We start from the raw sequence: 13236 nt of genomic DNA on the forward strand, positions 1-13236 counted from the left end.
CACGCAGGCTTTCTCTAGTTGCGGCAACAGGGGCTACTCTTCGTTGCGGTGCGCGGGCTTCTCATCATGGTGGTTTCTCTTGCTGTGGAGCATGAGCTCTAGGCCTGCGGGCTTCAGCATTTGTGGCTCGTGGGCTCTAGAGCACAGGCTCAGTAGTTATGGCGCACAGGCTTAGCTGCTCTGCGGCATATGGGATTTTCCCAGAGCAGGGCTCGAACCGTGTCCCCTGAATTGGCAGGCGGATTCTTAACCACTGTACCACCAGGAAAGTCCCTATAGTATGTTTTATTAACGTCTTCTTAATCTTTGTTTAAGTGTATATTAACATGTCTTCTGCCCCTAGGCTGAAAGCTTTATATATAGTCTGGTGGGAGGAGCAAGGCACTCAGCCCCAGCACCCAACACTCACTGCTCCATAAATATTAATGAAATGAATGCATTAAAAGAACAAATGCACAACTACGGCACTTCACTCTGAAGAAGATGAGGTTGTCTTCTTTGGCTTTGAAATCCTACACTATGTTATAGGTCCAACGTACTTCATAACTTTTGGAAGTTCTTTCACGTACTCTCATCTGATCTTGCACAATCCTGCAATTGTGCCAGGATGACACTGCGGCTCAGGTGATGGAACTTAGGTCTTCTGACTCCTCAAGCCCAGAGTTCTTTCTACAGAAGGTAATCTTCTCTCTTCCACATCCAGAAATATTCAAAGCAGCTTCTAAAAACCTCAGCTTTAATTTCTCTGTCCCTTTTTAGAAATCACTGTGGAACACCATAACCAAAGATAGCAAGTATTTAGAAAATAGCAAGCATAAGGAAAATATCACAAAATACTGTACACTCAAAATGGAAAAACGTCCACATATTTTGTCCCCATTAGCTCTACAAGAAGCAAACGCAGAAAGGAAACACAACACGCAAGTCCTCACTCTCAGTGCAGAGCTGGGTCCCTGCCAGCACTACACCCCGCTTCCCTACAAACCCAAAGGTCCAGGCTTGCAGGCCCAACCTCACTTAGGTCCCCTCACACCCACAAACACCTGCTCCTCCCTTGGAACAGAACTCCCTTATTACAGCAAACAAGGATGGCGAGAGCTTTTCTACGTGTTTCTCGCAAAGAAAAGAAAGAATAGGGAAAGAATGGAAATACAAGAAAATAACCATTACTTACAGACTAGAATTTATAGATTTGAAAGGCTTTTTTCTACTGTCAATTCAACCCACAACCACTTTTAAGTATCTATAATTTCCCAGATTCATTATAAACACCATGAGGGCTTCCTCTCTTGGCATCTCTGGGGTCAAATGCTATTTGAGACACTGAGGATTCAAAAACAAATGATGTCGCCTGTCATCATTTGTTAGGCAGCTAACAAATTTGATAAGGCAGCTCTCAAAACACACACAAATTACTATACATAAGGCACTATAAGTGCTACACAAATGCACTTACGAAATGAAGAAAAGTGACCAGTTAGGAAGGATGAGAAAGGCTTTATGAAGAGTTCAGCCTTGCAAGATGAGTAGGATCGGGGAAGGCAAAAGAAACAGTGTGGGCAGAAACACAGAGAAATAGCACAGCAGTGGTGTGCCGGGAAGCCGGGTTTCATTAGACAAGAGGCTCATGGATTGTGGAAAAGGATGGAAAAGAATTTGGAAACAGAGAATAAATGTCCTTAAATATAACACCAAGGAATTTGGACTTTATCATACAGGCAATTCAGAGAATCATCTCGCTTTTCTAAGCAGGGTCAATGACCAACCAAATTTACACATTAGAATGGTAACTCTGGAGGCAGGCAGAGGATGAGTAAACATGCAGACTGTCAAGAAAACAAGGCAGAAAGTCACTTTACCAACCGAGGCAAGAGGTGGTCAAGGCCTGAGGGCAGCAGCAGCAGCAGCAAAAATAGGGAGAAGGGGAAAGTGAAGCCTAACAAGTTTTTTTGGACTGTTGAGACTGAAAGAGAAAAAACAACACAGGTAAATGACATTTCTAGCCAGAGCTCAAAGATCACATCATTAACCACGTTAAAGAGTAAAGGAGAAATCGTGTTTTCGTTTTAATCACTTCTTCCGGGAATAAAAGGAAACTGAAAGCTTTCAGTTTTGAAAATGGCTGTTTGTTCTGTTTTAAAATTATCTGTAGCATGCCAGGTTAAGCTCCAGGAGGTGCTCTGAGATATGAGACTTGTCCTCAAAACGTCTGTGACAACTGCAGACACAAGATTCGAGACGCTTTGGTGAGATGCTCTAAGAGCAGATGATTCCACTGACAGATGGGCAAAGACAATTCACATTCAATCTTCAAATAAAATCAGACTAGGAAGGATAGAGGGGAGGGAATGACAAACAGAGAAAGATGATGACAACAAATCTGAAATTCAAGTTCTAACTCCAATATCAAGTTTGCTGTTCACACACTCACAGGTCACAAAACATGTCAAATGATCACGACACCGGAACCACGAAACACAACAAAAGATAAAGGAAAGAGGACAGCCAAGCAGCAAATCACAATGCCAATGAAGGCCACATGTGAAATGAGTCACTACAGGGCACACCACAAATTCCAAACACCTGCACAAAAAGGAATGAGCAGACCATCTGGGAAACCTTAAGACCCCAGTATAGCTCCATCCATTAGCTTACTGTCAAGATCTGTCCCCTCTACACCAAACTTTTGCTCTAGAGAACCACAGGGGCTGTGGACAGGTTAACATACATTGTCATCTAGTTATCTAAAAGGGAACGCAGACCAAAATAAGTTCCTAAAGAAGACAGGAGGGGCAGAATCGCATGTGGGATACCAGTTAAATAACCAATCATCTGAATTTAAAATATCGTCCTATAGTGCAAACATGTTTTGTTTTTAAAAGTAAGGAAGCTGGAGGCATAAGGCAGGAGAAGGTGGAGTCACTGGCAATGAGGATGTGTAGGGGGATTAACAACAAAAAGTGTGAAACTACCAGATACCTCAACTTCCACTTGCACCAACACCAACAGCTGCGCTAAGACCAGTGCTTGGCATGTCCTAAAACTTGATGCACTTCAAAGCACTTTTACACCTTCCTTTTTTTTGGAAGTGGCAAGATACAAGGGGACAATAACTTTGGCAGAGCTGATATTGGACCTGGTTCTATCTCTGATGACTATCCATATTACACTCAGTTAACCAAATTCAATCCGCTCACAAGTAAAATGAGCTTGTTTACATACTAGAGGTCTTTTTTCATTTTATCTCCCTTAATTTATTTGAGCAGAGTGCCAAGCACTAGCAGACCCTCACCGGGGGCTACCATCCTTCCTTCCAGAGGTCTTTATTAGCTGTACTCCCGTGGGAAAATCGCTAACTTCTTTAGGCCTCAATTTCCCCACCTGTCATGATGCCTTCCTTACAGGATTGTTTGTGGATGAGATAATTAATGTAAAGTGCTTTGTAAACCAGAGTACAATACAAGATGTAAAGCATAATTGTCTCCCGGCCTGGCAAATAGCAACTGCTCCCATTTTATCTCTAAAGGAACTGAAAACACCAGGAGGGTTAAATGACGAGCATCCAGGAAGATTGGGTAAAGAACTCAACACCTACCCTCACGTCTCCCATCACCCCACACAGCTTGCTCAGACCTCAAGTACCCTCCACCCGCTCAAGGCCCTCCCACATCACCTTAATTTTCTTAATATTCAGGTTAGGGGGAGGGCGACTGCAAACGAAAGAGGCAAAAGGATACCATAAAATGACTCGCCCAAGGTCAAAACAGCAGAGCAGAAGGAAAGGAAAGGAAACGCTGGCTGCCCCCAGCGGAGGCCACGTCTCCGCGACTCCCACACCGCCGAGCAGCGCCGCGCCCCCGCGTCCCAGGGCGCCTCGGCCTCCCTCGCGCGCGCCCCGCCGCGCCCCTCACCGCCACCCCCGCCGGCCCGCGCCCCTCTGCGCCCGCGCCCGGCCCGGGCCCCCAGTCCCCCGCGGACCCCCTGAGGCGGGACCAGCTGAGGAACCCAAAGGTTCAGCGTCCACACGGCTGGGCCCGCCCGCGCCCCCTTCCACGCCGTCGGTCTCACGCACTATGGCGCTCCACACCGGGGGGTCCCGCCGCCGCCGCCGCCGCCGCCGCCGCCGGGGCACAGCCGCCAGGCCACCCAGTCCCAGCATCCCACGGGCAGCGCGAGCCCGAGAAGGCCGCGGACTTCCTCCACCAGCTCCGCCCCCGCCTCAGCCCAGAGAAGAGCCTGCCTCCTACGCTGACGGAATGCGGCCCTGGCCAATTGGAATGTGCGTGCGGAGGGTGCGCGCTTACGGACTTCTCTGGCGGCCAATCGAAAAGCGCACCCGGAGAAGGGGTGGCTACCGCTAGCGGGCCCCGCCCCGTCCGTGCTTCCGCTAGGGCGGAAGAGGCGAGCAGAAACTTTCCCAGAGTTCCTCCGAGCTCGGGGACCCACTGAGGGGCCGCGGCAGTCGGGGTGGGGCGGGGCCGAGGCTGTGGGCGGGGCAGGCTGCGGAGGGCGGGGCTGTGGGCGGGAACGCGCGGGCCCCACCCCGTCCCCGCGGGTCCGCTCTGCGTGTGACCGGGACCCGCAGCGGCGGTACCGCGGTTCATCTAATGTTTCGCCCCAAAGTGAAACCGGTGCGGGCGGTGGCCTGCTGGGCGCGTGGTCAGCCGGAGACCTGAGCGCCCGCCCGGGGCGGAGCCGGCAGGGCGAGGCCGGGGGCGTCCGGGGGAAGGGTCGAGGAGGGCCCTTGGGGGGCGGGGGCGGGCCGGGAGCGGAGCCAGGGGTCATGGCAGCGCCCGCGGACCCAAGGCGGCTGTGCCGACTGGTGCAGGAAGGCCGGCTGTGTGCCCTGCGGGAGGAGCTAAGGGCGGCGGGGCGCGCCGGCTGCGCGGGGCCGGCCAGGGACACCCTTCTGCATTTCGCCGCGCGCCACGGCCGCCGGGAAATCCTGGCCTATCTGGTCGAGGCCTGGGATCTGGACATCGAGGCCGCCAACCAAGACTACAAGCGACCTCTGCACGAGGCTGCCTCCATGGGCCACCGGGACTGCGTGCGGTACCTGCTGGGCCGAGGGGCCGCGGTCGACTGCCTGAAGAAGGCCGACTGGTAGGTGGCGGAACTTGCGGAGAGACTCTCACCATTTCCCGCAGAATCGTAGATTCCCGCTCCTTGGTCGGTCTCCACGCCATAGCCCCTCAGCCTTCCCCCACTGAGCAGAACATTGTTGCTACCCTTGTGGGGTTAACTGCCCTTATCTTCTGTTCCAGACTGCCTCCCATGATAGAGCAGAGAACAGTAAAGTACATGATCAGATAGAATATAAGCAAACTACAAATTGTCTATATGTCCTACGTATATATAGCATGAGCCCCAGGGCGGGATGTTCTTCTAGAAACATCTAGCTAAATGATTACTTCACCAGTGACATTGTTTTAACTTTATACTTTGAAATTCGTAGTTATAGGTTCTCAGAAATTTGCAAAGACATGGGAGAAGTCCCATGCACCTTACCCCCATCTTCCCCCAAAGTTAACATCTTAACAGCCACAGTAAGGTAGCAGGAACCGCAATTGCTACAATCAGTATACTTACTCGGATTTCACCAATTATACGTACACGTGTGTGTGTGGGGGGGGGTGCCCTGTGTGATTTTCTCACGTGTAGCCTTGCATGACCACCTCCACAGTCAACGATGCTCCCCTGTAACCATCACACAAAGTAATTGCATTGTGTTAGATCCACATCGTTTTCAGTACTATGTCTGTCCACCTCCTTAGAGGTTATGAACATCTGAAGATTCATAACATAATGAAGTCCTGAATGAATCCACAAGGGATTCCTGATCTGATATAAATAAGGAACACATCAGACAGCCAGATAGCTAAACAAAGTGCATCTTGCCCACTGGCATGGGGGGGCAGAGTGCATAGACCTGGTGACTTTTTGAGGTTTGCACTTTGGCTGTGACTAAGCACAAAACTGATTTTCATATGCTTATCCAGTTCTATGCGTAAGGAAACAGTCTTCTCAAACAACCGTTAAAAGGGCACATTTCATTTGATTGTGTGCTTAGGAAGTGCAGTTACAGTGAGACATTTTTGCCTGTTCTCACCTTGCTGGCTTTCTCAAGTCCCTTCCCTGGATTCATTCCCTCTGTAAAGCACTTCTTGAAGATTCCAGCCTTCATTTATCTGGGTGTCTCCCTCTTGATTTCTCATTCACTATCATTACTACATTACCAAAAATAAAAAATCAAAATAGTGTTGGTAATTAAGTAATATCAAAGCAATCTCAGAGGACAGATTCTGGCTGAGACCCATGTAGTTATGTTGAGCTCCAGCTGGGCCGGCCCCTGGGACAGGAGGTAAACAAGACCTGCCCCTGCTTCTGAGAGTCATAGCAGATGAGAAGGCAGAAGCACAAAATCACTGATGTGGGAGAAGAGGAGTTGATAGTGATATAGTTCACTGTCCCATAGTTGTGGACACATAGTTCAGAACCTTATTGTAATCACGCCATTTCATTTGCTCCATCAATGTCAGCTCTTTACAGCAAGGCACTATGTCAAATGCTCTTTTTTAACTCCTTTTTAGAACAGTTTAATTATCGGTTACTGATTGAGGTGAATGGGGTAAGTCCAGCAGAGTATCTCTTATGCAAATATTCAGCACAAACTGTCTGTGATTTTGACTAGCTCTGTTCCAATTCAGTGCCATACTAAAAACTAGTTCAGAAACAACTTTGCCTCTTCAGTATTCCCCACCTGTAGGGGCACCCATGTCACAATCATTTTCCCCTTGTTAATTCTCCCAGGGCCCTCACGACAGGCAGGGAAGTTGCCAGCCACAGCTGTTTTCCTGCTTCCCAGACTGCCGAGTCCTCTAGGTCTTCTGTCTCTGCCAAGGGTGTGCCTTTTTCTGAAGCCCTGGTCGAGTGCTTCTAATGCCTCAGCTGCCCTTCCATCTGACAGCTTGTCCCGATTGACCTTAGGACTCCTCTGATGATGGCTTGCACGAGGAGGAATCTTGAGGTGGTCCAGGACCTCGTGGAGCACGGCGCCAATCCACTCCTGAAGAACAAAGACGGCTGGAACAGTTTCCACATTGCCAGCCGAGAAGGCGACCCTCTGATCCTCCAGTACCTGCTCGCTGTTTGCCCAGCTGCCTGGAAGACAGAGAGCAAGATCGGGAGAACACCGCTGCACACGGCAGGTTTGGCCCGGAGCTGTGCGGGATGCCACCCGCCAGGGAGCGAGGGGTTGGGGAAATGGCAAGGAATACGAGCAGCTTTGGGGTATTTTGGCAAACGCTTAGTTTCTAAAACCTGTGTCACCCGGCCCTTAACATGCTCTTCTTTCTTGTTTTAGGTGACTTTTCGCATACATTTGTCTTCTCCTCCCCAGTTAGTTAGATGGTAGGCTGGTTCTGTTCCTTACTAAGTCTTTGACCTTGGGCAAGGAACTTAGTCTCTTGAGCAGGTTTCCTCAGCCACAAAATAATGATAATGATGATGCCCGTATCACAAGGTCGTAGGGATTAAGGCACATGCAAGGCCCTCTGTGCAGTGCTCCACACGCCGTGAGCACAGCACAGCTACAGCTATTTTCACAACCATTTTGACATTATTATTATTAAAAGCAAAAGGAAAGAGGACTATTTCCTTGCATCTTCAGTAATACCTACGATGGTGCTGTCCATTTAAATAAATATAGGTGCTTATAATTAAATACCAGGGCTCAATGGATGTGACTTATCTAGCGACAATGTTGAATATAAATCTGGACTACGATTTTCATTGTTTGGAGTAATTATCCTTAACTCTGAACTGGTTATTTGTAGATTATCTTAGTTAAAAGCAAAAGCACCATGGTATAAGACAAAAGGGGCATTAAGTAGACCGAGAGTCCAGATCAAGACATTTAGAACATAATCTTTAGCCCTCTGGTTAGCACATTGAATTAGAATACAGGGCTTTTAGGTTTCTCTGAAATCAATACCTGTGACATGATGTCATTGAGGAGATAGGCACACAGTTATTCTGGCCACAGTGAGGGACCAAAGAATCCTTTATAAAACTTTGCACATGAGTGGAAAAACTTCTCTGCTCGTGAATTGTTTGACGAACTACCCTGCTCTTGTGGAGAAACAGTCAGTGCCCAGTCATTCACACAAAATAGTGGAGAATAGATAGTCAAAATCTTTTTTTATTTGGTCACGCCGTGTGGCTTGTGGGATCTCAGTTCCTCGACCAGGGATTGAACCCGGTCAGAGCAGAGAAAGCTAGCAATCCTAACCACTAGGCCACCAGGGAACTCCCTCGAAATCTTTATTATAGAGGGTAGTTATTTCTAGCAGGAGAATTAAATTCCTGGTTATTTTGTTGTGGATTACTCTTAAAATGTTTTATATTTCTTGGGCAAAAACTGACTGGTCCTAGGGATTTGTAGCACGAAAGCGAGGAGGAAGGTTTAAGATTGAATGTTTGCCATCAAAGTCTCATAAAGACAAGATAATCAAGTGTGAGCCTTGTACCTGTTAAGTGAAAACATCGCCCTTTACCACTCATCCAGCTAAATTTGTCTTTTTCGGGGGCGGTGGCAGTGTACCTAACTTAATACTCTTTCCTGGAAGTTACAGCTGGAGGGATGGGGCACAGAGAGGTGCCAGGAGGGAAGAAGCATTTTATTTTTGTGCTAAAAACTCTCATTCTCAACTCTCTCCACCCAGCAATGCATGGCTGTTCAGAGGCAGTAGAGGTGCTTCTTCAGAGGTAAGAACAAAATAGCAGATTAAGGAAAACATTTGCTAACTGACAGTTAATATCAGTGCTGCATAATATCAGAGCTCAGACAAAATGTTCATAAAGAATCTAAGGTACCAAAACAGACATGAACAAAGGACTTAAGCAGATAGAGAAGGTGAAACAAAAATAGCTAACAAACCTGGGGAAACATTAGCCTTTTATCTGTTCATTCACAGACATTCATATACTCACTCAGCACTCACTGTACCAGGCGCAGGGGCTACCACAGCAGCAAGATAATGTGGTTCCCCCCACAACCCATGGAACTCACAGACGGGCAGGGAAGCCAGACGCTGCCCACACCATGTGAGTCTGATGAGTGTTACAGGGAATTGCGAGGTCCCCACAGCAGCCTGGGACGTGGCCTAGGGGTGAGGGATCTCGGCCCCAGTGACACTGACGCTATGACTTGGAGGAGGCTGAAAATGGGGGCAGGGTGGAGGGGGCATTCCAGGCAGGGGTGACAGTACCGTGAATGCTCAGGGCCGGGGACAAACACAGTGCACGGAAGAGACCAAAAGAAAATAGGCACATGCTGTGTCCCAAGAGTGACGGGGAGGCTGCAGAGGAAGGGCGATTCAGGTCGGATGGGACGCTGGGCGCCACCTGAGGATTCCAGATCTTGTGCTAAGCGTATAAGATACCACTGAATAATAAGAGCTTTGCATTTTTCAAAGATCCCCCAGTTGCAAAACAGAATGGGTTGGAGGGGGAGCAAGCGTGGGTGCTGTGAACGCAGTCCGGCGGCTGTTGCGGTTGAACAGGAGAGATGTTGGTGGCTGGACCACGATGCTGACTATAGGGTGAAGAGAAAGGTCTGGAGACACTTGAGAGGTAGAATCACCAGATCTCGGTGAATAAAGGGACAAAGGGAATGAGGGAAAAGGACGAGTCCAGGATGACGGCCGGGTGTCTTGCTTAAGCAGCTGGTGCTGTGCTGGTGCCACCTGCCGAGGTAGATGACACCTGGGGAGGAGGGGCAGGCCTGGGGAGAAGCTGGCAGTGTCACTCTTGGGCATGTTGAGTCACATGTACCTATGAGACACCCAGGCAGAGACATCCAGTGGGCAGTTAGACACAGATTTTAGCCCAGAGGAGAGGCGTGGGCTGAGATACGGGAGTGGGCCTCATCAACATAGAAGTGACGATTGAATCCATAGGATGGAAGTGGTTACCTAGGAGACGATGAGTGAAGAAGAGGAGGCCTAATGTAGTGCCCCGAAAGCATCAGTGTGTAAGGCTTGCCTCCTACGCGTTGGGACTGTATACCTGCAGTCATAAATAGTCCTTCCTTCATTCAGCAGATGTTTTCTAAGCACCTCCTGTGTGTGTTAAGCACTGGGTGATAAGCAGTTAACACAGTTCTTTCCCTAACAGCCTGCAGGCTAGTGTGGAAGCCAAGTATAGACACACAATCACAGAAATGTCATAAAATTTCAAATGGTGATGATACTGCAAAGGGAAGGTCCACAATGCTATGCGGGAGCAGGGGTCGTCCTGTAGATCTGGGGGAGAAGATGGGCCTCTGAGGTCCTCCTGAAGCTGAGATTTGAAGGATGCCTTGGAGTTGGCCAGGTGAAGAATGACACTAGGATGTTCCAAGCAGAGGGGACCAGCAAGTGCACAGGCAGCAAAGAGCCTGGCACCCAGGGGAGCGGAAGGAGGTGGGACAGGCAGGACCGTTGCAGGTAGGAACAGAAGAAGATGGGACAGGTGAGAGATAGGGCCGAGAGGAAGGGGAGACAGGTGTGACCATGAGGAAGGTAGGAACGGAAGAAGGGAGGACTGGGGAGAAGGGAAGATGGGTAGGAATGGAAGGAGGTAAGACCATGAAGCAATAAGAACGGAAGAAGGAGGACGGATAGGCTGTGGGACCGAGAAGAAAGTGGGACCGGACAGAAGGGGGGTCGCCTTAAGCACAGGGAGGAGGGGCCAGAGGATCCCGGAGAAGTGAGTGGATACCACATAATCCTGACCATGGGAGGTCATGTTGAGGTTTTAGGCTTTGTCCTTTGTGGTTGGGAAGTAGTTAAAGGTTTTAACCAGGAGAGGCTGTACCCAAATTACGTGGTGAAAAGATTACTCTGTTAGTGGTGAGAACAGAATGGCTGGGCCGGAACCAAAGAGAGAAAAACGGGTAGGAGGCTGTTGCCTTTTGACTTGCTCTTTTTTTTTTTTCTTTTTCCCGGCTGCATTGGGTCTTGGTTGCTGCACATGGGCTTTTCTCTAGTTGCAGCAAGCAGGGGCTATTCTTAGTTGTGGTGGGTGGGCTTCTTTTTTTAACATCTTTATTGGAGTATAATTGCTTTACAATGGTGTGTTAGTTTCTGCTTTATAACAAAGTGAATCAGCTATACACATACATATATCCCTCTTGCGTGGGCTTCTCATTGTGGTGGCTTCTCTTGTTGTGGAGCATGGGCTCTAGGCGCACGGGCTTCAGTAGTTGTGGTGCACGGGCTTAGTTGCTCGGCGGCAGGTGGGATCCTCCCAGACCAGGGCTCGAACCCGTGTCCCCTGCCCTGGCAGGCGGATTCTTCACCACTGCGCCACCGGGAAGTCCCTGTTGACTTGGTCTTAAGGGATGAAGGCAAAGATGGAGACAAGGATACAGTTTTGTTTAATATTTTGGATGTAGAATTGAGAGGTTTTGGTAATAGATTGGCTATGAGGGATGAGGGGTGACTTTAAGGCTCTGCATGAGAAGCTGGAGAGATCACGGTCCCTAAAATGTGACAAGAAGCTTAGAGGAGGAGCAGGTTTGCTGGGAAAACCAACCTGCTCTCGAAGAGCTCGGTACAGATACTGAGGTGGGGAAGGAGGGCAAGCACTCCAGGTTCTCACGGATCATCTATAAGGCAGGTGGTCAAGAGTCAGCACCGTTGGGTTTGAAGCGGTGACTGTTCCCAGCTGTTACTTTGTGTTTGGGCTCTAGGTGCCAGTATGAACCGGACTGCAGAGACAAGTGTGGCCTCACACCCTTCATGGACGCCATTCAGTGCGGACACATCGACGTAGCCAGGCTGCTCCTCGAAAAACACAAGGTATAGAAATGGTTTGGTTTTATCCCTTTAGTTCTTCCTACAAGTTTTAGAACATGGAATAAACAGGAAGCATTGTTGTTCAGATCATGGGTTCAAATCTCAGCTCTGCCACATCCCCCCCTCTGAGGTCCTCTTTACCTCTTTAAGCATCAGTGTTTCCATTTGTAAAACAGGGTTACTCTAAGGATTAAATAACATAATGCACATAAAGCAGTTAGCAAAATAAGTATTCAATAAATAGTAGTTGTTTCATAATAAAAATAACAACAGACTCTCCCCAGTAACTCTATCTGTTTGGCACTTTAGCCTACAGCGTTGAATCTTAAACATTTTTTTGGTTAGAGCATCCTTTGAGAATCTGACAAAAGCTTTGTATGTATCATGTGCCCAGGAAAATGTATGTAGACCACAGAGTTTTGCCAAAATGTCAGAAGTCCATGGACCCAGGGATCTCTGCTCCTTACTCTTGTTCATGTCTCTCCCAACCTCTAGGCTTGCGTTTCTGCTGAGGACTCCCTGGGGGCCCAGGCCATCCACCGGGCAGCAGTCACTGGGCAGAATGAGGCCATCCAATTCTTGGTCTCTGAGCATGGCATCAACGTAGATGTGAGAGCAGCCTCCACCCACCTCACAGCACTTCACTACGCAGCTAAGGTTTGTTTCTTTCCAGAACAGTGTTCCTGCTTCCTGAGGCTTGCCTAACTCTGTTGATGAGTAACCCTGTAGTCGTGGTTCTTTTCCTCGATCTCTGTGGAAAAAAGAAATTGCCTATGGCATACTCTTAAAATGGTCATGATTCTAAAGCCCTGTGTCCCTTTATAGAAACCTGCCTTTATTTGTTTCTGGGTAAAAACTGAGAAGAGCCCTTTACTCCATGTAATGCCTGGGCTCTGTGTTCCCTCCTGCCCTTTTTTGTTTTCAGGAATAATGTTATTTGAAGCCGTAAAAATCCATCGTATGAAATTCCTAGTTCCTTATCCTTTTACTGGATTTCAGAAGATTTCTTTAAGTAAGAAAAGGGAATTGGATTTACTGGGCTCTCTGATGTATGAAGTATTGAAGACACACAAAAGTTTTCGCTAGAAAAGTAGCCACTATCTTTAATATTATTGGCCGCCTGCCTTTACTTGTTTTTCTAGCAACAGGAATAAACATTTTTCTGGTGAACTGCACTCTCCTGCCTGTGTTCCCCCTTTGAGAACGTGGGTATACAGTTGAGGGTGGGCTAAGAGCATGGTCTGTAGCCACGGGGATAAAAGCGAGTGGGGGGCTTCCCTGGTGGCGCGGTGGTTGGGAGTCTGCCTGCCGATGCAGGGGACGCGGGTTCGTGCCCCGGTCCGGGAAGATCCCACATGCCGCGGAGCGGCTGGGCCCGTGAGCCATGGCCGCTGAG

The 13236-nt window shown here is 48.8% G+C and overlaps 2 protein-coding genes across 20 annotated transcripts in view; one reads left to right on the top strand and one right to left on the bottom strand.

Annotated features, from left to right (window-relative positions):
- The window catches only part of FBH1 (F-box DNA helicase 1), a 52359-nt gene extending 48164 nt beyond the window's left edge, over positions 1–4195 (bottom strand). For 3 of the 4 annotated variants that reach the window (XR_003681622.2, XM_028494917.2, XM_024129607.3), the window contains exon 1: positions 4073–4195. Coding sequence is in view for 2 of the 4 variants with exons in the window: in XM_028494917.2 (XP_028350718.1) it covers position 4073 (1 nt within the window). In the remaining 2 variants the exon portion in view is untranslated. Of the gene's footprint in view, positions 1–1863; positions 3202–4072 lie in introns of those variants that run through there. The other variant, XM_055087843.1, reaches the window with a different exon arrangement.
- Positions 4196–4539: 344 nt separating this feature from the next.
- The window catches only part of ANKRD16 (ankyrin repeat domain 16), a 38141-nt gene continuing 29444 nt past the window's right edge, over positions 4540–13236 (top strand). For 5 of the 16 annotated variants that reach the window (XM_028494864.2, XM_028494862.2, XM_028494863.2 and 2 more), the window contains exons 1-5: positions 4543–5103; positions 6988–7208; positions 8724–8766; positions 11735–11843; positions 12336–12497. In XM_028494864.2, the coding sequence (XP_028350665.1) occupies positions 4784–5103; positions 6988–7208; positions 8724–8766; positions 11735–11843; positions 12336–12497 (855 nt within the window). In that variant the 5' untranslated portion in view covers positions 4543–4783. Of the gene's footprint in view, positions 5104–6987; positions 7209–8723; positions 8767–11734; positions 11844–12335; positions 12498–13236 lie in introns of all 16 variants that reach the window. The other 11 variants (XM_028494860.2, XM_028494861.2, XM_007116196.4 and 8 more) reach the window with 6 other exon arrangements.

This window comes from Physeter macrocephalus, chromosome 11, assembly GCF_002837175.3.
Source record: "Physeter macrocephalus isolate SW-GA chromosome 11, ASM283717v5, whole genome shotgun sequence".
Classification (NCBI taxonomy): Eukaryota; Metazoa; Chordata; class Mammalia; order Artiodactyla; family Physeteridae; genus Physeter; species Physeter macrocephalus.